The following is a 25,832-nucleotide window of genomic DNA, read 5'->3' as shown; positions in this document are numbered from 1 at the left end:
CTTCCTGTAAATGTTTCATAGCTGGTTTATCAGGTATTCCCCATTGAGTGACTTTCCACAAGTTTCTGTTGCTTACATTTTCAGTGGTAATGATATCTGTCTTCACCGTTTTGGAAGGAGATGGGAATAGGTTTTCTGATGTTCAGCACATTAAATTTACCATGCTATAAGAATAATTTGTGCACCCAAGCATGAATGCACAGTAGCAGCAGTCTGCATTATGGATAGATATGTGGTGGTCACCCTTAATCTATGGCTTTCAGTAGGTCAGATGTTGCTCCTCTAGTCCCCTTGTGTGCTGCTGAGCAGGTGCTTTCTATGAGCCCAGTCTGTGTTGGAAAGTGCTTCTGGCATCTCATATCTCAGCATGTGTCTGAATCAATCCTGATGTTTACTAGAAATTCATAGGTAGCTAATTATAGGGAGGAGGGCAGTAGCCCAGTGGCAGAGCACATACTCTGCAAGCAAAAGGCCCCTGTCATTTCTGCATAATGACACTTCACTCCAAATCTCCTAATGACAGCTCCCAGGGGCTTCATATAGGTGTTAAAAGCATGGGACACAATATGTAACCTTGCAGGACACCACAGGGCAACTCCCATAGCACTGTCCTAAGTTCTTAACCCTTATTTCAGGACACAAATTGCATCGGAAGCATAACAAGATGCCCCATGTTTTCATTCAACTAAGTGCTTGGGACCTAGCATACTTCTTACACTGAATAAATATCAGATAATAGTAGCGATAGCTCAAGACGAACACACAGAAGCTATAAGATTTGTAACAATGCCAAAAGCCATTCACACATTGTACATGGTTTGTTATTCAGCATATAATTCCTGACAAGGGAACTGTATGACACCCATGTTTGTATTTATGGGTGTAAACTTGAAACATCTTAGGCATATAGGGTTGCATCTGACTAAGTCATACTCAAGAACAGTGCTTTTTTCCTATTAAAATATTTAGGGATACTGTACTCTCATTTTGTCTCAAGAAAACACCATTTTATAGTTCAAAAATAAATACACTACAAAGATTCACAAAATGTTTAGGGGTATGTATACCCCTGCATACCCCCAGAAAAGCATTGCTCAAGAGTAGATCCACTGAAACAAGTGGATTAATGGATTTTAATGGATTGAGCATAATGGATCTACTTTGAGTATGGCCTAGTTGGATACAACTCATAAAGTGTGATGAGGTCCCTGGATTATTGAAACTTCCTTGATTACATAAGTGGCTTCATGCATGTTTTACATCAAAATCTAATGTGATTTCCTACAATGATGAAAGTTTCTATTCCGAAATGCAGAGACATGTGAAGATAGTAAGATACTGAAAAGGGTAAATGACACATTCTGTTTGAAAACATTCCCACACATAGATGAATGACAGCAGAGGTCTGTAGCAGATGGTTGCTGTAGCTTAACTTGAGAAAGATATAACAGTTCCAGTAAGCCTGATAATAACAGAAGACCTTTGTTTGCAATGTGGAAGCAGTGTGAAATGTATCACTTCATGCTGCTCAAATGCTCATGCTTTAGAACTGCATTTGCACTGAACTTTGGAGACTACAATCTGCTCAGTGCATTGTGTTCCACCAGCATTCTCTGCCTTAAATCTGCCAAGGCTTCAGCCTTCCTCACAATCAGTTTTAAGGCACAGCAATTCCTACGGGAGACCTTGTGGCCAGATTTAAAAGGAACCATTTTAAACACATGTGACAAATATAACTTTTTGAATAAATAAATTAATCTGAATGGACGTGGAAACAACCCATTTTGGGTTTTAAAAGCCAGTAAACTCCTTTGGGTGACTTCCACAGGAAGCTATAAAGATTCTCTTACAGATATCCAACAGAAACGTTTAGATATTGAACTCCTTGCTTTCAGTGTAAATGTGAAAGAGCAGTTAATATGGGTGATGTCGCTTGTCATTTGGAAAAGACATAACGATGTTTCAAAGCAGTTGCTTTATGGCATGCTAGCAAAAATAACTCTTTTTAATAGGAATAAACCTAGTTTACAAAAGAATCATATAGCATCTTGAATAAACTAGAACTGATTCAGTGTTTATTAGTCCTGAAGAAATGTAGAAATGCATGCCACTATGCAGGATTCATAGCTGTGTGGTCAGAGCATATGCTTTGCATGAACAAGGTTCCAAGCCGAATCACTAGCATCTCTAGAAGATGAAAGGGATGCAGGGGAGCCCAGCCTGAAACTCACTGTCACTCAGAGGAAGTCTGCTTTGCATTTGTAACAAGCGAGTCCTTTAGGGTGGCAGCAGCTGAACTTTGGAACTCCTTGCCTATTGATATTAGGCAGTCACCATCACTACCCTTTTAGATGCCTTCTGAAAATTGGCAGGCCAATCCAGACACAAGATTGTGTTACACCTGCTCTTAAATCTGATTCATATGTTTTATTGTGCTTTATTGTTTTTAGATTTTTTTTATTCCTTTTAAAAATGAGTATAATGTGTTTTCATTTTATTTTTAATCTTTTTTTTAAAAAAAAATAATAATCACAGAAGTGTTTGCTCCCCTGGGCTCCTTTGGGAGGATGGATGGGATATAAAAGCAAGAAAATGAAAAAAACTGTGCTAGATGCACCCATGTTCTGACTCAGTATAAGACAGGTTCATATGCATTCCTCTGTTTCTGAACATCTGAATTGACCATTGACTATAAATATCTTACCAATGCACATTTGCCCATTTTGCTTTAAATGCAATATTTTTTTGTATGCTATGCTGTTTTCCTTCTTTGCCATCAAAATATTGAAAAGTTGGGACATTACAAGTATAAGCACATGGCATTTCTGTCTCAAGATTGAAAACTGGTATGAAATGACATTGTGATAGAATGAGGCATGTATAGAGTTATTTCCTAAGCCTTTTGCCCGCAAAGGGTCAGAACAAAGACTGCCACCACTCTGGATGTTTATCTGGCCTCTATAGAAAGCCCTACTAAAATTTCATATGAATCGAACACCAGTATTTTTTTAAAAAATTTGCTAAATCATTTGGAAGGTTCTGTTAGACATGGTTTCTTACTTGCCAGTCACAGCTACAATTCTTTATGCTGAGAAATGGAGATTGAGCAATGAAGCATCCATAGAAGAATTTGGGAGGATGCCCTTATGGCAAAGTTGACATATTTTACTAGATCTAGAGAACAAAATCAAAATCTCAGATAGGACAATTTTGGGGCAAGATGAAGGCATGGCCTTTCTTCCAACAAATGTTATGGCCTCACAACCTATTAATGTTGGAAGAAAATAAGCATATTATTTATGTAACTTTATCCTTAGTTATTTTTGGTAAATTGCCACTTGTGATCTTGAATTATTAATCACTTCCAGTACATGTTGACCTTCTTCAAAAATAAAAAATAAAATAAACCAAAATCAAAACAAAGCATGGGCCCAGCTATGACTTTGGTAGACAGTGACTGAATATTCTCAAAACATAAGATGCAATTAAGAAGTAACAAGAGTCCTGGTCATGGAATGGGCTATGAATCCACAGATGCTCCTGTTCAATGTGATTCCCCCTTACACTGCTGTCTCCAGTAACACCCCTCACTCTCATTTGGAAGGTTCCCTCTTCCTCTGAGCAGATTTAAGGGGGCTCAAAGGGCTACTGCAGGCAAAAAGGTGAACTGGAAGAAGTCACCTTCTCCCCACAATTCAGTGGACCTTCATTCATGCTTCGCTTGGATCCAGCCCACTGAAAGCCCCATTATGCAATCGAAAGTCCTCGTGCAAGCCTTCTGCTGCCGGGGTTGGTTTGGAAAATCCCACCCTTGGTACTTTAAATCTACAAGGTTGTCAGAACAGCTTTTAAACTGATTTCTGATGGCAGAAAACTGACAGAATCTGACAAACATCTGTTTCAGCATTATCATTCCTAAAGGAATTTTAACTTACTTTGCATTAAGTACCCAGATGGGGTAACTGCAGTATACATAAGTTGTCGTATCCATATACTGGTAGCAAAATAAACTGCTTTGCCACAGTTCAGATGTAACTGCATACCCAATTCTTCCTATGCAGAGATTTTCCTTGAAAATGACTTATATAAAGCACCCCTGCTACAACACAGATATAGTCACCTGCTTTAAATGTGTATGTGATTGAAAATTGTTCTAGTGTGTTCGTATGGGCTTTTATTTTCCAACTTAATGCACCTTTTTCAAATGAAACTTGTTCTCCCTAAGGTGAAAAACCGTATCAGTGTGACTTTAAGGACTGTGAACGAAGATTTTCTCGTTCAGATCAACTCAAACGACACCAAAGACGACATACAGGTTTGTTGCATGCCTTGGCTTTTGAAATTTGTAGCAGTTTGCAGTTTCCATAACCTAGAGTATAAAAACTTGAATTCTAATTCCTTTCTTTCCTCCTTGCCCCTGTAATTCAGGATTATGGGCTCACGTGTCATCAATTGTTTGGATACATTCAAATTTAAACGGCAAAAAAGCAGTTTATTGAACATATGCAGTGGATATTTTCATGTATCATTAAAATTGTGGCATGGCTAGCAACCCTATCAGTTCTGTTTTGAGGAGAAGCAAAAAGATTTGTGCTTTTGGTACATATTGTTAGATGCAGGAGAATCCAATTGTTTTTAAGATGCAAAGAACAAATATGTTGTCCATTGATACAGGTGATCCTGATGAATAATCCTGTGAAAGGGCTTATGCAAACTTCACTAAGTAGAAACATAGTTATTTGGAGAGCCATTACATGCATTTATACATTTTATTTACATGCATAATTTATAATATATTATTAATGCAAACTTAATGCCTGATGATTTTGATGTCTTTATTCTGGAATTGTTAAATCAGTTGTGAAAAGCCTCTTGTCTGTGTCTCAGTATTTCAAACAAAGCAGCAGATAATATTGCTATTTTGCTTTCTTGGTTTTCTTGACAACAGGGATGGGGAAACTTCATCAGATCAAGGATCATGCTTCCTGACAGGCAATCTTCTGGGGGACACATGCCAGTGGTGGGGACGGCCAGGCACAAAAGTGGGTGGCTCAATGGGTGTGACTCGTGCCTTTGTGTAGTAGGTCACATGCAAGCTATGCAAAAGTCAGAGAGACCTTTCATCAGAGATGGCTGCTTCTTCAGCTGTGACTGTTCCTGTACAGAGATAGCCTAGCCACAGTGATCCATGCTCTGGTAACCTCCAAGCTGGACTACTATGCTGAATTAAACATGACAAAACATGACTACTAGGTTTTTAATGGGTACAGCCAGAGCAATTTATATTACACCTATTTTGGAAGACCAGTATTGGTTGTCTATTTCCACCTGAGCCCAATTTAAAATGCTGGGGCGTATTTTTGAAGAAAGTAGGAACCTCTGAGCTGCCAGTCTAATTTGATCCAACAGGCTAGTTTGGTTCATGAGGTGGCATTTCTCAGGCCAAACATCCAGCTGCCAATCACCTGACACTGGGTGCGCTTACTGTGGCCATCAGGAGTGAATTTTGTGCAAGATGCACTTTTCATGGCACTGTACATTGTTAACTTTCAGCTGCCCTGAAGCCCTCAATTTCAAAGGCTGGTTCTAGGAGCCATTTCCATTTGGCACCATTTTCAGCTGCTCAGAGCAGTACACTGTCAGGAGCACAATACAGAACATCTGGTGCAGTACTCTTAACATAGCTACACTGAAGCTGCCTTCTCACCAGTTAGAAAAATAATCTCATCAGTTAGAAAAAGTAAGGACCCCCCTTCTGTTCTCTCCATTTTCCAGTTAGTAAACATGCACACATACTCTTTTAAGAGTTAGTAGAGGTGAAGTTATGGTTCAAATTTGTTTGGCCAGAATGATGTGGAAGTAGCAGCGCTTTGATTGGCTTGGTTTGAAAATCAAATCATACTTAGGATAGACCTATCCCAATGGTCCTGTGAATGGGCAATAATCCTGAGCATTTTATATGTTTGTTTTAAGAAATAATGAGAACATTTGCTAATGCAGAACATTCTGTACCAAATTTTGGAATCTCTGGAGTTAACATATATAGGGTTGTACCCAGTAGTGCCTTTGGCTTAGTGCAGGCATCACTAGCCATAGATTTGGGGGCTTGATGCAGTCACCAAGCAAATTTTGGGGGACCCCAAAGACCCCACATATTTTGTGTTGTGCCAAAAAGAAAAATTAAGAAAGAAACAGTGATGTGGTGTATGGTGAAGTTTAACTGTCTCTGTCCAGCCCAACATTCTTGATGGTGATACAATCCAGCCCCTTCTCAGTCATCAGAACAATCATATGATAAGTAGGAAGGGGGCAATAATCCACCCAGCTAATCTACAGGGGGATGTAGGGGGATGTGCCCTGTGCATTTGCAAGTGAGAGTGTGGGGCAGCCACACCAACTTTCAGTTACACCCACAAGCAGGGGGTTACTCAGGTTGGCCCCTCCCAATGGCGCAGGCCCAGGGAGGTGCAAAAAGTGTCTTGGAGTGACTAAATGCCCACCTGCCCATCTGCATGCTCCCTGGGCAGGACTTCCACTACTCCGGATGGCCAGGTGAGACACGCAGGCTCCTCTGAGCACCTTGGCAGAAGAATTTGGTCACTGGTGTGGACCATCACAACATCTCTGCAGGGGCCCCAACCCAATTGGCTGGGGGCACTATTAGAAGTGTGAGTGGAGCACCCAGCAGGGCTTGGAGGGAAGAAAGCTAAAGAGAGTGGGCGAGAGTTGCAGAAGGAGGAAAAAGGGAGGGAGGAAGAAGGACGCAGAAGGGAAAGCAGTGCGGGGAGGGAGGGAGGTGAACCGATGGAGGAGGAGGATGCGGGGAGGTGGAGCAGACCCAATGGAGATGGCCATGGAGGAAATCACTGGAGGAGTGCAGAAGGCAACAAAAAGTAAACTTTTTGAGTTTCTGGTCCATGGTCTCTCCCGGCTTTGGAGGAACCAATGTATCTCCTACCAAGGGTGCAAGGGATGGATGGGTGGATGGGTGCTGATACAGCTCCTTGCAAAGGGCGCAAGAGAGCCTAGGTATGTAGCTGCCCACATGTGGCATGTGCCCCTCTCCCCAGGTTGGTCAAGGATGAATGTATCCCTCAGACAAAAAAGGTTAAGTACCCTTGCTTCAATGGGTAGTGTGCCATCCAGTTTCTCCAATTTACTTCAGCACTCCATGCCATATTCCATACTATCCCAGAAGTCTCCAAACCCTCAGGAGCAGCTTTTTGGAAGGGATGGGGGAACTTAACCAGGTAGGGAGTGAATAAAAGAAAAGAAAATGCCATGGTTTGTGGAAGTGCTTTCTGCTAGGGGAAATACACCATTAAACATTTTTTTTTTGTGTGGGCATCAAACATTTTGATAACAAATATTAAAACTTAGGGCTTGGTGATGAAGGACATGGAATATTGTGCTTAGCTTTATGGTTGGTTAGCTCTTTTGTTGGTTAGCATATCCTTTTCTGGATATAGAAAGTAAATTTCCTAGGTTAAAGCACATAATTGATGGACCTTTTTTTTAACGTGTTAGGAAAATATGTAGAATATTGAACAAAAGTAAATTTCAAATTTAAATGAAATAATGCCCCAGCACCAGAGGGTGTTCCTCATTTGCTACTTTTCAAGTTACAAATCTGGTAGTGAGTTAATCCTTACCTGCTTTGCCAGGAACAAAGGCACCGTGAAAGCACTAACTGGTGAAAGAGGATTGAAGAAATGTTATGAAGTTGAGAAGCCTGATTAATGACCTTTGGGATGTGTAGGCATGTGCAAAGAGAAAGATTAATTTCGGTAACTATTAAACAACAAACGCAAAGCAAAAATCCATAGTTTGGAGGTCATAAGCCACTGGTGTCCCTCACTCCTCTGAAAAGGTATTGGAACATGGGACTAGACTTCTTTTATCTATTTAGGTGTGAAACCCTTCCAGTGTAAAACCTGTCAGAGAAAGTTCTCCAGATCTGACCACCTGAAGACTCACACCAGGACTCATACAGGTAAAACAAGTGCGTATACTTTTTTCCCATTTATATTTTTAAATTTATTTTACCTGAATTTATTTTGCTATGTTTTAAATGCATATGGTAGTTCCAGGAAATTAGTGAATGTCATAAGAGGCATGGGTTAGAGTTATCACTATCACATGGTGGAAAAGTAAAACTCAAATAAGGGTGCAAAATATAAATAAATGCTGAAAGGTTTAGAGCTTTTCTAGGTGATATCGGCACTTTTCTTTTGGTGCTATATGGAGATGTACTAAACAAGTGATCCTGCTTAGTCCACCCTATGAAGCTTCGTGTTCCTTCACCTGAACATTAAGTATTTGAAAAATAGTGAGAACTGCACTGAAGCTGGAGACTGTAGGATCGTATTTTGAAAGGAATGTAAAAATTGTCTGCTGCTTTCATTAATGGGTCACCTACAAAAAATTCTTAGAAGTTTAGAGGGGTGTTGCCACTGCAAATAATCAATCCCCCTCTTTGTATATCTCTGTCAGGACCATAGTTCGGCAGAAGAGGAGATTTAGCTTTCCCCCTGCCCCATTTCCTTGTAAAAAATCATATCCCGCAATACATAGCTTCTGTTTGTCCCCAAAGCTGCCATTTTCTGCAGCTCTGGAGGCAAGTTGCAGCTTCAGGTAGGGGCAGTTTTCAGCAGCACAGGATTGCCGCCAGAGGAAGAGTTAAACCCTACTCCCTTGTGCTAAAGTGCTGATCTGAATTGTGGCCTTGGTGCCGCATGAGTTTAGTGTCTGTTTTAGGGGGCTGCAGGCGGTTTTCCTGCACAGGGAACTGAGGCGAGGGGGCACTAAATAATAATAGTAATTTGAAAGAACCAATATTTATAAGCGTACCCTTTAAGATCCATAAAAAGCCACTGAACCAAAAGGAATGATTGTGAAATATCAGAAATAGAGGGTGGCGGCGGCAGTTTTTGTCCTCGCTTAGGGAGCCATATTACCAAAGTTTGCCTCTGATGAGGTTCAAATACACCATTAACATAGAATGTAGCCCGCTTCTGAAAACTGCAGTGCAGAGAGTACTAGTTATGCCACTTTTGTGCTGATCTATTCTTTTGAGGTCGGTTGCCTCTTCAGTACTGTTGTGTTATCATACTATTGTGTTCATTGCTGAAAGTTGGTGGGGTTGGGATGGCTGCCTTCTAATGTGAAAAGGAAGCTGAAACTGGCTTAGCCAAGAGTAGAAGTTGCCCATTCCTTTGTTTAAAAGTGAGTGGCACTTCTTAAAGATTATTGTTGATTTGTTTGTTTTTATTGTTTAATGGTAATTATCTGTAAGCCGCCTTGTGAGCATTTCCCCATAAGGGCATATAAATCTGTAAACAAACCAAAAACAAATAACTGCTTTAAACTACATGATAACTGGAGAATATCATTCCATAAGTCTCAGTTCTGTATAGATTTTGAATGTTCATTTCCCATTGAAAATAATAATAGAAGCTATTGCCCAGAGTATGATATATCAGAGAATGAAGCAGCTGTCCTGCTGAAGCAAACTAGATCTACTCCTGAGCATTGCCTGAATGGAAGATCTGTTGGAGGCATAAATAAGGCACTCTGAGCTTTTTTGGAGGCAGAGAATGGTGGAAACATAATTAATATTTTTTAATGAAAAGTAATAGAAGCTAAAAGCACCATCCATCTCCCTTTGAAATCACTAGGCTAGATTCCAAAGACCTTGATGAAGCACCATATACTTAAAAGTTAGGGACACTCTTCTATTGACATTTTCTATATGCAAAGAAGGGATGGGCCTAGATGATGAAAATTCATCCTGTGACAGTTTAATAACTCTGTGTTTTGTTGACAGGTGAAAAGCCTTTCAGTTGTCGGTGGCCCAGCTGTCAAAAAAAATTTGCTCGGTCTGATGAATTGGTCCGTCATCATAATATGCACAACAGGAACATGACTAAACTTCAACTTACACTTTAGATGTTTCACACTGTCTGTACAAACAAGATGGACCCTATGAACTACTGCAAACATTTCAACCATTGTCTGTCGAATCTTTAGGAAATCTCAGATGCCTTCATAATGCGGTTGAGACAAGTTAACTAAACTGTAGGATAATGTTCAGTATAGGCCTCTGCTTGGAATTTTGAACCTTCCTATTCCAAAACCTCGATTTGTAACATTATTATAGAATTACAAGTTGACTATGTTATACTTTAAATATTACGATAGACTTTAGCTATGTATATTTGTTCTTTCCTTAAAAGGTTTTGTACTTTTTATTTCTTACTTGAAATTTGCAAGTGCAAGCTAGTGCTTTGTCATGCTCATATATAAATGATTGGTATGTTTGAAAGTCTGTTCCATGTATACTGTGTGCTTACTGCAAACACTGAAGTTTCAAAATACTGATGCAGTCCTGTACAAATATTGAGTCAATTTTAGTAATCTTTGTACTGCCCAAATGGGATAATTTTATATCGTTCTGTGAATCAACCATTCCAATATCTTGCTTGCATTCCTCAGAGTTGTGGGTGCTCTAGTAGTTTCTTCTATGCACATGCAATTCAGCTGGGGGTTGGATGCACACTTTGATGTACACCAGAGCCCCACAATTCACATAGGCTTGTGCAGTTCCCACAATAGTTTACTCTGAAGAGAGGGAAAACAAAGGGACCAGTGTGGCTGGTTTCAGAAAGTCAATAAATAGATGTATATGGGGGAGGCCAGGACTGCACAACGCCTTTCCACAACCTGTGCATGCTCAGTTTAAAGTCTGCACAGAACCGATGAGCATATAAGTATATATGAATAGGCTTCTCTATGTCCGATCGGGAACCTTCGTTTTCCAAGATTCCTGTTCAAGTGGAGACAACCCTATACAGTGGTATAGTCATATGTGTTATGCAGACTGGTACAGTGATACCTCGGGTTAAGTACTTAATTCGTTCCGGAGGTCCGTTCTTAACCTGAAACTGTTCTTAACCTGAAGCACCACTTTAGCTAATTGGGCCTCCTGCTGCTGCCGCGCCGCCGGAGCACAATTTCTGTTCTCATCCTGAAGCTAAGTTCTTAACCCTAGGTAATATTTCTGGGTTAGTGGAGTCTGTAACCTGAAGCGTATGTAACCTGAAGCGTATGTAACCCGAGGTACCACTGTAATTGAATGTGCCTTAGGCAGGAGCAACATTTAAATGAGAGATGCTTCTTGTCCTCCTAAGCAGCCACAATGTAAGTCATCTGACTCCCATATTTAGGTGCCAGCCACCACTGAGCACAATATTTTTTGCACCCCAATGACTTGGTTTTTAACCAACCCCATCGTCTTGCTATTGGAGACTCTCTTTCTCCTCCCCTATTGCCTTGATGAAGGGCAATAGGAAGAAGTGCTGGTATACTTGCAGTCTTCTAAGGAAGCTCAAACAATATGTTGCATTGGACTTTCCCTTCCCATAGGAGACTATGAGAGAGAGACTATGAGAGTGTGTACGATCTGCAAGATTACTAGCTTTGCTTCTAAAACTGGTAAAGTTAGAGGAACTGATATTTTTCTATACTGAAAATGAAAATCTTGCATTGAAGTTAACTTGTTTTAACACAAACAGCATTAATGTAGAGAAAATGTATGTTTGTTTTTTTTGTATTTTGAAGCTGGTTTAAATTTCAGCTTTTTAATGTTAAATATTCCACTTTGAGATACAGATCCTCACACAAAGTAAAGTCAGTATCATTGTAAATGTTTAGGATTTGTTTAACATGCAGCCATGCTGGTTATATGGCTAGCAAAATGTGTAAAATAAAGTTAAAGTTGAACTCAAAAAGAGGCTGGTCCAGAATTTCCATTAACATATGGCTCTTAAGCTACACAAATAGCTCTTAAGTGACTTGAACGTCTTCTCATTTACAATTATATGTGCAAAAATAAATGCCCAATGTGAGGAAATATATTATTTCAGGGTTTAGGGGTTATTATTTACGATTAATTGTTTGAAGTGGTGTATATATGTCTATAAATATATATCTAATAATGTATTGCTCTTAAACAATTAAAATTAGAAAGTGAACAAACATAATTTAGATGCATCACGGTTCAGATGTTGCTATAAGCTATTGATACCACAAAGACTGTAACCTGCATTTTTCACTGAGCTTTCAATTAAAGCCCATTTAAAAGGAAACAAATAAGAGTCCAACAGATGTCTTGTTTCATGGCTGGTATTAGGTTTCAAATTTCTTCTCCAATCGTGTTGACCTCCTTTTGTATATAAAAGGTACCACCAGAAGGGATGACCACTAGTTAACCTGTCCAGGTCTTGACCACAATTTATCCTTCTCACTGGGGAATTGTACTGACAACAGTATCAAATTTCATATTATGTTGTAGAGAGTTGGTTCACTCTTCTTCCCAGATACTTGCAGCAGTTTTCCTTTAAGAGAATGACCCACAGGCCACACTTGAATTGGTCTCATTGATTTCTGTGAATTATCTTTCCCTACTTTGGAGTAGACAAACATCATGTAGCTACACCCAGATAAGGATTACAGTCTCACTAACTTTAATCATATCACCACACAGCCTAACCATGGCCGAGTGCATTCTTATTTTTAATCAAATCTGTATCCAAATCTGTAGGCTATCTCAGTTTATCCTCACAACAGTCCTGTAAGGTAGATTAGATTTGGAGAGAGAATAAATGTCTGAAGGACACATGGTGACCTTTGAGGCTGAGTGGGGATCTGATCTCCACAGAACACTCTAATCACTACACTATATTGGTTTTCCATTTCCTTGCAAGTATGCTGAACTTAAATTTTCTAACTAGTAAGTTTGGCATGGTAATTATTATCCGGCTCCTGTTCAAATCTCAGGAAATGCTCAACATGAAATGACTACTATATTAGGAAGTTATTTCTTCATACTGGCCTGCTCCAAAGAGGGGCCTTCCAAATGTTTTGGACACTGACTCCCATCAGTCTCAGCCAGCATGATCAATGGCTAGGCATAATAGGAGCTGTAGATTAAAATACCCACATTGGGAATGATTGTCTTATACAGTGGTACCTCGAGTTAAGTACTTAATTCATTCCGGAGGTCCGTTCTTAACCTGAAACTGTTCTTAACCTGAAGCACCACTTTAGCTAATGGAGCCTCCTGCTGCTGCTGCGCCACAGGAGCCCGATTTCTGTTCTTATCCTGAAGCAAAGTTCTTAACCTGAACCACTATTTCTGGGTTAGTGGAGTCTGTAACCTGAAGTGTATGTAACCTGAGGTACCACTGTATAATTGTATTTAATTTACAGTGGTGGTGTACATTTCACCTATGTATTTCACACATTACAAAGATGCATGATTTGCCATCAAGCATACACTCAAGAGGGAATGGTTGCCAGTCATCATTTCTTGATTAGAGTACCTGCATCACAATACATATGTTTGCAAATAGACATTTGTTGTTGTGCACTTTAAAAACATTAGGTATACACCCCCCAAAATATAATGTCTGAAGTGTCCCTTATTTCCAGCACTTGAATCGTTGTGCATAATAAAAGTATGGATATAGCATCAAATATATTATTATTATTATTATTATTATTATTAGCATTAACTACTTCTTCTTCTTCTTCTTCTTCTTCTTCTTCTTCTTCTTCTTCTTCATACCCCACCCATCTGGCTGGGTTTCCCCAGCCACTCTTACAGCACATATAAAACATAGTAAAACATCAAACGTAAGAAGTTATGTAGTTCTTTATCTCCTTGACATCTGAAGGGAGGGTGTTCCACAGGGCAGCCTGGTTACCTGTAATTTCGCTTCTTGTAGTGAGGGAACCACCAGAAGACCCTTAGAGGAGGATCTCAGTGTCCGGGCTGAACGATGGGGGTGGAGACCAGGTATACAGCCAATTGGATTTTTCCACAGTAATGGATAATATATTATATGGCATACATGGTGCATACATGCCCTTCATTATTTTTAAAAATCTTGCAATTTATCTGGATGTGTTTGTTGTTGGCATCCATCTGTTTCGAGACACAATGAATGAAGTCAAACTGCTGTGTTAGCAGCATCGAAGTGGCCTCCCCAGGGTGCAAGCCTGGACTGCGAGTATGGAGGTCCTGGGCTGCCCAGACAACAAGACCCCCATCTTGGTCTGACTGATGTGGTCCAAAGAAAAGCATAGCTATACCTTTGGCAGGAGCTTGGCTGCAGAAGTTGCCATAAGGAGGCATACAAGGCATCATCCCACCATCTTAGGGACTCTGCTCCAGATTTGTGTTGGGTTTACTCCTTAGCCTTTTCTTCTCTTGAAGATACCCTGAAAGGCAGCGGTGGTTTAGGATCAAAGTTTTCTTTCTCCTAGGTGGGCTACCTTCCCAGGTTGACAAGCCCTATCTGTCCCTCTCTTGCCTCTACTGCACGCGTAGAAACTGCTTTCTTGACCTTTGGACCTGCTATTGGTCTCATCCATTCAAGCCACCGGAGCCTGCTTCACATGCAGGGAATGTCCTTAACTCACTGAGGGCTTGAGACTCATCAGCTACCCTCACCTGGTTTAGCTGGCCAGCTGAAACTGTTCTCAGGGCGTGGCCACTGTAACATGCTGACAGCCTTTAGGAACCACAGGTGACAGCTGAGTTCAGGGTGAGAACCAAAGGTGGACAAACTACCCCAGAAGTAACATGCTACACATTAGAAGTTGGTGTGTGTGTGTGTGTGTGTGTGTGTGTGTGTGTGTGTGTGTATCATTTCCCCCATGGTAATATATAGAACAAAGAGAGCAAACATGATGAGGCTTATGCTTTCTGTTACTGTTTACCGATGCATCTTTTAGAATAAGCCAACAGTTAATTATTCAAGTCCTTTCTTACATAGGAATTGAATCATCTTATTTCAAGGGAACAGTGACTCATTTGTATTAGCCAGCTTTATCTTTTGCTGTCAGAAGACAGTAGGCCTCTGGAGAAACTCATAACAAGAGAGGCATTTTAAAAGTTGTATGTTTAGCTGCTTATACATATTCACATGCACTCCACCCCCATTTTATTTATAGATATGGATTAGAAATAGATACACACACAACATATGATTTCCAGAATATATATGCTGACGATTCAGGTAAAAATGCCCTCTTAAAAAGTTTAGACTTAATAAGAATGCATGCATTTAATATATTGAGGCTGGTTTGGTTTTAACTTGCATCCCAAACACCTGCTAAAATGGATTTATGCTATAACTCAAAATGTACAATAGTTAAATAATATTAAGAACTTGTTTATGATGAATAAAACTGATACTTTGGGAATCAAATCATAGAAATGTTTTGATTTGGGTTGTCACCAATTGAAGAATTCTTAGTCAAAGAATATTATGAGATTATAAATACACTGTGTTGAGTTCAGTGACATTTACTGGTAAGTATGAACATACGCACACTTAACTGAGAGTAAGCTCCGTTCAATACTATAAGGCTTGCTTCTGAGTAGCTAGGTATATGTTTGCACTGCAAATCTGCTTAAATCTGCATATATATATAAATTACAAGAATTCTGAAAAGAAAAATCTTCTTTTAGGTAATCCGTGGGTATGTCATAAGGGCTCTGCTTTAAAACAACATTCCCTCCTATCTCAAAAAGGAAGACAACAGCCTCTTCCAAGATGTCTGTCAATGCAATTATATGCCTGTCTAGTTAGAAGTAAGTCCCATTCTCTTCCACAAACCACACACCCACCCTCTTTCCTGTAGCCACAGTCATCCTCCCCAAAACAAATCTGTTAATGGACATGAATAGGATTGTGCTAAGTTAGGTATCCAAAAGAGGTGTGCCCTGTCTTAGGTATTCTTCAAAGAATGGTGTCCCCCAACATGAGTTCTTGAAGTATGCCTTGTGATAGAATTTTTCCAAGGCACCTATGTGCCTTTTTTGAGGTGTCATTAAATGGCACTTGACATTGTTCCATGATAACCAGATTGACTCTTCAGTCTGATTTAGTGCTATAAGTAATGAAAAGGCTATTTGCACCTAGTGTATGTGTGGTTTTCTTAGATCCACCCTTCTTTTAATCATTCCTAATAGTTCCAATTACCTCCCATGTGTGGGGTCTTGATGGTAAGGATCATAAGGAAAGTGGAACAACATTCGTCGTCAATTTTTCAGAGCAGTGTGTCACTAGGGACCGTGCCAGTCCTGGCCCCAACCAAGTTTTAGAAACAACTACACTAGCAGAGATCCCAGCCATGATTCACATAGATTGTGTATAGCTGCTATTTTCTTAGGACATGGAGTGACCACTCGAACGAAAATGGGTGTGTGAATGAGAGACTTCATATACCAGAGAAAAGTCTACCAATATGACTTTTTCCATCACTTTTCATTATCTCAAATACAGAGGTGTGAAGGAGTGTCAGTTCATACATCTGCTACCAGCCAGCAAGTGGCAAGTAATCAGGTGAGGAACATGCATGTGTGAATAACATCCAAGGCTCTCCTTTTGCCTACTGTAGAATTCTCAGCTAATAAGTGAGCTAGAGATATTTGATTTGCCTTTGTTCACTGTGAAGTTCCCATTATTAGTTTGTTTATTTTTAAAAAGGCATTTGAATGTCCTGAGATTCTGACTCCTCAGTTTTTCTCACCATCATTATGAAGCTGCATCAAGCCAAATCCATCCCACTTCCACTTCTCCCCTAGTCCACTATACCTGCACAAGAAAAGCCCAAACACAAAAAGACACACTTATCCCATCAGTATGAAGGCATCAGTATGTGTTTGAAAAACAGACTTCTGTCTTCAGAATACGAACAAGAAGCTTTGATCTTCATGGGAGTGCTGCCAAAGCCGACTTTATGGATCAGCCAAGGAGCATGTAGACTAAGGTACCCAACCCCACCCTGCAAGGTACAGGAGCAGCTGCTTTGTTAAACACACACACATCTAGGTCTGGTGTGACAAGGAAGTCTGAGAATTCTAGGTTTTTAGCTATGCACTTAAAAAAAAAAGTTTAGGGGCACTCTCATTTTCCTACTCATATGGAAATACTGCCCCTCAATAAGGCCAAACTTAGATTCACAAAACGTTTAGGGGTATGCGTACCCCCAGAAAAAAGCACTGGCTATACATATGCTCATTGTTGCACATAATTGTAAAGTTTTCCCTACTGCAGTTTAAGGCCCAAATTATACTTGATGCTCAGTTGTTCATTCTCCTCTCCCCCAAGTATTTTTTTTTTTTAAAAAAAGCTGTAGAAGCTTCATGGGAAGGGTCTGCCCAACCGTTCCACCCCTAGCTATTTTCCTGTTCAAAGTCTGACCTTGCCTTCATTTCACCCTACTGCAGAAAAGATGTGACTTTCAGTATCTCTTTGTCCATTAACATCTGAAGTGCTTTCTGATTCTTCCCAGTAGCTATTGGTTCACAGCTTCTGGGAAGGGTAATTTCTGAGGCTAGATCCAAAACTCCCTCCTCTTCCAGGGTAATAGCTGTTGTTGATCTATGTTCCAAGGACCAATCCAGATTACTTTTTATGATTAAGAACTTCCACTTACTTAATTTGTGGGGAAAACAATAACGTTTTTGTTTCTTTCCCTCTCACTTGGGGCAAAATGGCTCACGAGAGGAAAAGAGAACCCCAAGGCTCAGTCCCATTGTAGCTACGAGAGTTTGAGGACTGGAAAAGTATCAAATACAGGAAAGTAAGGAGCAATGATCGCAGCAGCAAGAATGAGTAAAATACTCTCACAATCTGATTTTACCATCTGAAAATGACATTATGTGACAATAAAGCAGTAAGTAAAAAAGCCAACTTCAGCAAATAGGCCAGCATAACTTTATGAAGACCTGGCAGAACCACACAAGAACTGCCTTTATCTAGTTCACCAAACATACCAATATAGAAGTGATAGGGATGAGAGCACTAACACAGTAGTAACCTGAAGACATATTTGCATACAATTATTCTATGGATTTATTCCACAAATCATGTCCTCTGTTGCTCTTTTAACTAAGATCAGTGCAACTGCTCCAGTGTAAAGTGGACTGTAAACTGTGGTTCTCTTCTCTTCTCTTCTCTTCTCTTCTCTTCTCTTCTCTTCTCTTCTCTTCTCTTCTCTTCTCTCTCTATGCAGCCCGAGATATGTGCTGACATGAAGTTTTAAAAACCCCTTTCATATTAGCCAGATGGTCTGTGGACTGAGGGTCAACTATTGCTGGGGATTGTGGATATTTAGCCAATATATTTGAAGCCCTTCATATGCATTAAATTTCTGAGAACCCAAGTAACACATTCTGAAAATCTGAAGCTCACATAGCAAAAAACCTGCTGACATTTCCCCTTTATCCTTGTTCTCATGGCCATAATTGAGTGTAATAAATACCGTGTTTTCATATATTTTATTTTGATTATCTGGAAATAAAGACATCAGGCTCAAACACTTGAGACCGAAAGATTTTCACCGAGAGACGTTCCTGACACATATGGAATAAAATGCTTGTTATTCTGTAGCCTTTCTTACACAAAGAAAAGTTGCTCTTAAGGTCCCTCTACCTTCCCCTCCTAGTTATAACACTGCTTTCAGAAAACTTCAAAACCACATATCTGGACTGCTCAAAACTTAATTTTGCAGTATAATAATCTTCAACCACTAGATGGCTCACTCCCAAATATTTTTTTATTTATTGACTATATAATTTTATAGCCTCTAAGCTACAGCTTGAAACAAAGATGGGTTTCTTTAGTTACATACGAACATTTGAATGTTCTCACAGGTCAACCTCAAAATGTCTTTGTTGAGAAGATGCAAGTGTTGTGCATTACTTTTGGACCCATATGTCTCATGCTGAATTAGCAAGCAATTATCAAATTAAGGCCTGTATCTTCTCCATGCATGAAAATAGTTGAAGAGCTCAGAGGAATTAATGAACAGTTCATTCATTATGGAAGAGAAAGGAAGGGCATTCTTCCATCAGGTCAGTAGGTGCCATATTTTAATTTAACTGCTTTATGGCATGCACCTCTAACCTATGTCTTCAGGTGGAAGCCCTCCTCCATTACGCCTCTTTGGCTAAGCACTGTGCAAAGAGAAATTATACCTCTGGCTGAAAATTTATAACAAACGAAAAAGAAAAATCACAGTGAGGAGTGTCCTATCAAAACAAACCATTCAAGTGCCTTCTTTCCTGAATTTTTGTTTCAGGGAAAGAGGGCGGGGAGGGGGGGAGGGGAGAATCTCATACCACAAACAGGCTGCAGCTCAAAGCAGACTATTACACTGAGCCTCTTTTTTTTTTTTACCAAATCTCCAGTGCTGTGCAATAGGAAACCCTTGGCTCACTCTTCCTCAGAGCATTAAAAAGTCCAAAACAACAGAAAGCAGGAAATGCATGGCAAGCAACAGACGAAGGTGAGGCATCCCAGGGTGTCATCCCTGCTTCATGGATAGGCAGATGTTTGATTCAGTTCATGTTGAAATGCGAACCTACCAAATTCAAACCAGAATACAGTCATTGCTTAGGGGTGAAACTAGGCTTTATTTCTTTTCTTTTTTTTAAATAAAATGTTATTATGTTTTACATAACAAATTTAAATTCAAACAAACCACCCACATTACCCTGAATCCTTTGACTCCCCTCCACTCTTCCCTGATTACTATCATGGATCTTTTTTCCTCCAACTGCTTCCCTTGTTTTCTGTATTTTTTTGAAGAAAAATAATCCATTTTTACCATAGTTTTTCATACATTACAAGCATTATTCAAATCCTGCCAAAGCTTTTAGTTGCTTACAGTGTTCTCTTAAATACATTATAACCTTTTCCTCATTCCTTCTTAAAATTCTTCTCTTCCTGGTTTCTGATTTTCCCAGTCAATTTTGCCTTTTCGGCGTAGTCAATCACCTTCATCAGCCATTCATCTCTGGTTGAAACTAGGCTTTCCTTCCTTCCTTCCTTCCTTCCTTCCTTCCTTCCTTCCTTCCTTCCTTCCTTCCCCCATCTCCTACCCCAATTATAGCCCTGGTTTTTTGGGAGAGGACTGGAACAGCCATGGATTGGGCTTCCCCTTTTCCAGCAGCTTGTGAGAGGAGGGAAGGGCATCCTCTACAGATATAATAGCTGTAGCAGGCAGAAGGGGCCTTCCTCCTCAGAAAGTGGGACAGTTTTTATCCCCGGCCCTCCCACTCCCCTCTTCTCCTGGGGCCAGTTCCCGTCCTCCCAGTAATTTGTATTCTATTTTGGGAAAATCTTTTTTTTTTTTTAATTCTGATGAATACAGGGGTACCTCAGGTTAAGTACTTAATTCATTCCGGAGGTCCATTCTTAACCTGAAACTGTTCTTAACCTGAAGCACCACTTTAGCTAATGGGGCCTCCTGCTGCCGCCGCGCCGCCAGAGCACAATTGCTGTTCTTATCCTGAAGCAAAGTTCTTTACCTGAGGTAATATTTCTGGGTTAGCGGAGTCTGTAACCTGAATCGTATGTAACCTGAGGTACCACTGTACAGGAAAAGAGAACATAACAAAGAGATGGGGGGGGGAAGAAAGAAACTAGGCTTTATTTCACTTGGATCAAAATCCCAGTTTGGCGCACACACACACACCACACATTTGCATGTGCATGCACAGAGGCTGGGAGCCCCAATGTCACCCCCTCTGGAAGCTTCACCCAGGGCAAAACCCCCAGCTAGCCCCCCCCCATAGCTATGGCGCTGCATTGCTTAGAGTTACGTAGTATCTGGAATGCATGAAACTGTCTTATACTGAGTCAGAGCATTAAACCTTCTAGCTCATTAGTGTCTGTACTGGCTGGTAGTGGCTCTCTGGAATTCAGACAGGGACTTTCTGCATCAAAAGCAGATGCTGTGACACTAAACTGCAGCCTTTTCTCATCTCATGCTACTGCTGTGTTTCCTAACCCTCTTTCCCCCCTCCTGACTGTTGCAGGGCTCTTCTGGCCTTGCATAAGAGTCCTATGTTTAGAGATAATCTGGAGTAGCAACAAGGGCAAATGCTTGCTGCCCAATTTGGACACCAACAGCACACATGAAGTGAATGAAACAAAAGACTTCATCATTATCAACCCTGAGCTCTATTTTAGAATGACTCCCACATCATAGACTTTCTATATTCCCAGGAAGAACACAACTGCCCGTAAGGAAGCAAGCTGATGTCTTGTCCTGTTTTGACTGGGATGCAGGAGTTCATCTGAAGTCTGTTGCTGACTTCACCCTTTGGAAGACCGTCTGGAGACCACAAAACTGTGCTCTGTGACACAGCGGGTCAGCAGGCAGGACAAACAATGCAAGAACAGTCTAATATTTCTGAGCTCTATAAATTCCTGCTGTCTGTCCCAGGAGGGACTCGAAATGCTTGTTTAAATTCTGTACCATGCGCCAAACTGCCAGAAAGCATTCATACATAAGCATATTTATCTGAGCCGCAGCGCAGTGCAAGAATTCGTCAGGACAATATGTGATCTGGTGCTGAAAAAGAAGGCTGGGGGGGATTTTCTGGCCAGAGATGAGGAAGTCTAGTCCCTGCTGAACTTTTACGACTGATAAAGACGACGTCTGCTGGCAGTATTCATTTTTTACTGGGCCATCTGCATCTAGTCAAGGATAACTTGACTTTTGGCAAAAGCCATTCATCAGAATCAGCCCTGCACAACTTTCTCTTGAGGAGTGAAACAACACAAAAGACACTGAGATGGTTAATATACTTCTCCCGGTGCAGAAGGTCAATGCTGGCATAAACAAACCAGTGTCATAGTAACACACAGAAGCATTGAAGTTCCCCCGACTGTTTATGTGGCTGATGCCCCGTTTCTTTTTATCAGTGGTTGTTATCATTTATTTAGCTCTGCTTTAGCTGCTCCATAAATCTTTATAACAGTGTTTTTTATTTTCCTAATTTTTGTCATCTCTCTTATCGGCTTTTATCACCTGTTTATGTGCACACTACATTTGCTGCTACTCTGCTGCTGCTGCCACTGATTAAAGTTGTGTTCAGTCTTGGCTCCCATCTTGCCCTACCAACGTTTGAAACCCTTGGCTCAAATGAATGAGCAGGGTTGCTTATATCTTGCACCGGATAACAGCTTCATCAAATAATGTCAATGAATAGGATGCTGATGAAAGTGTATCTGCTCAGAGCCCTCTTTACAGCATGGTTTCTCAAGTGCTGAACAAAGGATCACCGGTGGAGCTAAGTATACTTTCAGGTGGGCTTTGGGGCCAAAGGAAACTGCCTCCTCACCCCTGCCCCCTGCCCCCTGGCAATGCCATATAGCATTTTGGTTGCATCAATGGCAGCACCAGCTCATTGATCCACTGCTCCCCCACCCAATGCTGATCATCGGGGTACAGAGGAGTTGGGAGGAGGAAGCAAAGTAAGGGCTCCGTCGCTTGAAGAGAAACAGACCAGAGGAAGTGCTGAACAAAATTAGAAAGACTAGCCCAGAGATGGAAAGAAGAAAGAGTCCCTACCAGAGAGGAATGGCAAACTAAGCTGATGGACTACGCCAAAATGGCAAAGCTGACTGGAACCAGGAGGACAAAAACTTAAAAAAAGAATGGGAAAATTTTCTAATTTATTTAGGAGACCACTGTAAGCAAATGAAAACATTAGCGGGATTTTAATCTCACTTGTAATGCAACAAACACTATGGATAATATGGATATATACAAAATATAGATTATGAAATAATATGAAGTTGAAAATGTTGACAATAGGACCCGTGGAGGGGATGGGGGGAAGTCTCGAGATTCAGAGAGATCTCTTTATATGGATATGTATTTGGTATTGTAATAAACTTATATTTCTAAAATCAAATAAAAATGATTAATAAAATTAGAAAGAGCAAACTTTATGTTTCTAGTTGGGTGAGGGGTAATTGGTACAAATTAATGTGGGGTGGCAATAGAATCGCCTGCAGACTTTCCACATTCAACAGAGAGTATATGAGGCAAAACGTGTGAGGATGTGGGGTGCTTTTGCATGTGTGCCTCTGCCCCTCTCCATCGCTACAGAGGGTGCATGTTCAGGCAAATGCCTGAAAATGACTTCAACGACATGGTTTAATGTGTGACTGACTACCTTGAAAAACATTGCTTTGGAAGCAATGTGAGGTGAGGGGAATGTTCCAGCCATGATGTTTGATATGCGATGGTTTGTTCACACATACAAGTCACCGCTGGATGTTGCCACTGAGTGATGTACAGCTGAGAGTCACTCTACTGATGGACATATTGTGTACCTCTGTAGAAGAACAGGAAGGGGGTACCTTGTTGTCAGGAAGCACACCATATTTTGGTGTATAAGTTGCATACAGTACATGTTAAAAATTCAAATGAAAATATACTTTGTTTCTACACTGAGTCTTCTTCTTTGGCGATCCCTCATAGCCGAGTTAGATTGTCTTCCATAAACACGGTTTTAACAATGAGTTCATAGATGACTGTGGAGGCCAGTTCTGGATCCGCATGTCCTTCCACGGTGGGGACATTGGTTTCCGGGCGGGAGTTGATCACGGTGTGGATTTGCAAAGCGTGCCTTCCTCTTAGCACATTTCTCTCTTGCGTCCTGAGTTCGAGTGTCTTCAAAGCCCACGACACCTTTGGTAAAGGCTGTTCTCCAATTGGAGCGCACGCAGGTCAGTGTTTCCCAGTTGTCAGTGTTTTTACTAGCTTTTTAAAGATTTGTTTTGAGAGAGTCTTTAAATCTCTATTGTTGACCACCAGCATTACGATTTCCATTTTTAAGTTTGGGATAGAGTAGTTGCTTTGGAAGATGATCACCAGGCATCCGCACAATATGACCAGTCCAACGAAGTTGATGTTGAAGAATCATTGCTTCGACACTGGTGATTATGACTTTGCTGAATAATTCTATACACGCTAACCTGTAAGCAAGTCCCACTAAACTCAGTGGGACCTTTTATGATTAGACATTTGTAGGATTGCACTGGAAATGTGTTTAGAATGCAATATTCATTCATTCATCTAATTTCATAAAATTTATACAGTGCTTGATTGAAGAAAATACTGACAGAGGTATGTATTCATCACATTTCCAAAGATTGGTCCTAAGGAAATAACACAAACATTTAATATATTTCGTGAGAACTTTTCAGAACATTTATTTATTTTCCACCTAGGAATGACTCTCACCCCCCCAAAAAGCTATCAGCTCCTTCGATCAATGTACATTTCATTGACCCAGGGTCAAATATCTTCTCAGGTCTTCATCATTCAGAGCAGTTGCTAATTCTCACTTGATCAAGATTCTACTGATTTAGCAACTGTCTGGAGAAGGACAAATTTATGATTCAGCTCCTTTTTTTCCTCCTTGAAACTGCATGATAATTTGTGGGAATTAGCCTCTTGATAAGATAACAAGGGTGGACAACGTGCAAGTAAATCCACCAAGTACAATTTGCAGTGTTGTTGAATTCCTTAAGATGTGTTGCAAAGACACAAATGACCATTAAGGGATTAGGCCTTTACTAGCTGAGTGGCTACATAGAACTGAGGCTTAGTAAATCACTGGAGTACTAGGTCATAATCACTGCATGCTGGAGACAGTCAACATCTGTGTCCTAATGCACAGCCAGTAAATTGAACTGTGCCAAAGAAAAAGAAAATTAAACATTGCAGCAATGCTCTCCAAGTTCTCAGACTTCCAGGTCATACTGCAATCGTCCCTCCTCTCTTTTTTGGCATAAAAAAACCTTTCCTTCCTCTTAGTATCAGCATATTTTGGTTTTTGTAATCTATTTCTAGTCCTTTTCCTGCTTGCAAACTGTATTAACTTTATACTGAGTTGGAAAGCAAGATAGCATTTGCAAACATTCTTTTTTTAATGAACTGTGCCTTAGATGCTTTTGCTTTCCAGTTTGAACTACTTGCCATTATTATTCTTATTACACATAAATAAATGCATAAAACAATAAAATATTTTTTTGAGTGGGGAAATGCCAGTTTATTAGAAGTTTCTGCTTTCCAGTTTGAAGTGGGTGTCGATGCTTATATCACATGGGAGTTGCATAGGACCTCAGTTATAGAACTCCCTCTCACTAGAGGCAAGGATGGTTGCAACCCTTATGGGATGTTGTCACAAGGCAAAAACACAACTGCTTACTAAAGCATTTGAAGACCATTCTTAGGTCATTCTTAGCCTTTAGTTTCCATTTGTATTTTTGAATTGTTTATGGTCATTCTATGGTTATTGTTTCAATTTGGGTTTTATTCTTTGCATCGATACTGTTTGACTGTTATATGGAAACTGTTCCAAGTGCCAAATAAATAAAAAAGAATAAAAGTCCTGGCACCATTTTTTTTTTAGAGGTATGCCTAATTTCCTCACTGTCTGATTTTCTGTTTGAGGAAATTATGTGAATGTGAAATAATGTGAATGTCTGCTATGTATATATGCTGTTGTTTGGAAATAGCTCCTTTTTATTAAATGTGTCTTTTACACATTTTTCAGGGGCTGGCGGGGCTGTGATTATCTCTGAAGAAAGTGAGAAGTGTGGTTTATTTTTCCATCAGAGCAAATATTTGTCAGTGTACTCCTTCAATAATGTCACCTGTCCCAACTAAAATTTACTAGTTTAAAGGCCTGGTGGATGCAGGTAACTACAGAATATTCACTTGCTGGAACCTAGTGCAAAACACATGGGAATTGACAAGAACCTATTACATTATAACTCAGAATCTCCGCAAAACTATAGAAAAGAGTTCTTTGTTTTCCCACAACATAAACAAATAGCCATTGCTTAGTTCATTTTATGTTCAGAGGGATTTCACCACCGGCTGATTATTTTACAGTCAAGTAAATCTGTTTGGAACACTTATTTTGTTTAAGAAGAATGAACTGT

At 40.2% G+C, this 25,832-nt stretch overlaps 1 protein-coding gene across 3 annotated transcripts in view; it reads left to right on the top strand.

Moving 5' to 3' along the window:
- WT1 (WT1 transcription factor) overlaps positions 1 to 10,667 on the top strand; it is a 47,580-nt gene extending 36,913 nt beyond the window's left edge. For 2 of the 3 annotated variants that reach the window (XM_082209177.1, XM_082209175.1), the window contains 3 exons: positions 4,226 to 4,315; positions 7,910 to 8,002; positions 9,827 to 10,667. In XM_082209177.1, coding sequence (XP_082065303.1) covers positions 4,226 to 4,315; positions 7,910 to 8,002; positions 9,827 to 9,948 — 305 coding nt within the window. In that variant the 3' untranslated portion in view covers positions 9,949 to 10,667. The remainder of the gene's footprint in view (positions 1 to 4,225; positions 4,316 to 7,909; positions 8,003 to 9,826) is intronic. The other variant, XM_082209176.1, reaches the window with a different exon arrangement.
- The last annotated feature ends 15,165 nt before the right edge of the window (positions 10,668 to 25,832 follow it).

Source organism: Podarcis vaucheri (genome assembly GCF_965113315.1).
Source record: "Podarcis vaucheri genome assembly, chromosome: 1".
NCBI classification, from domain to species: Eukaryota; Metazoa; Chordata; class Lepidosauria; order Squamata; family Lacertidae; genus Podarcis; species Podarcis vaucheri.
The sequence above is the reverse complement of the archived record's forward strand: the minus strand, read 5'-3'. Positions and strand labels throughout refer to the sequence as shown.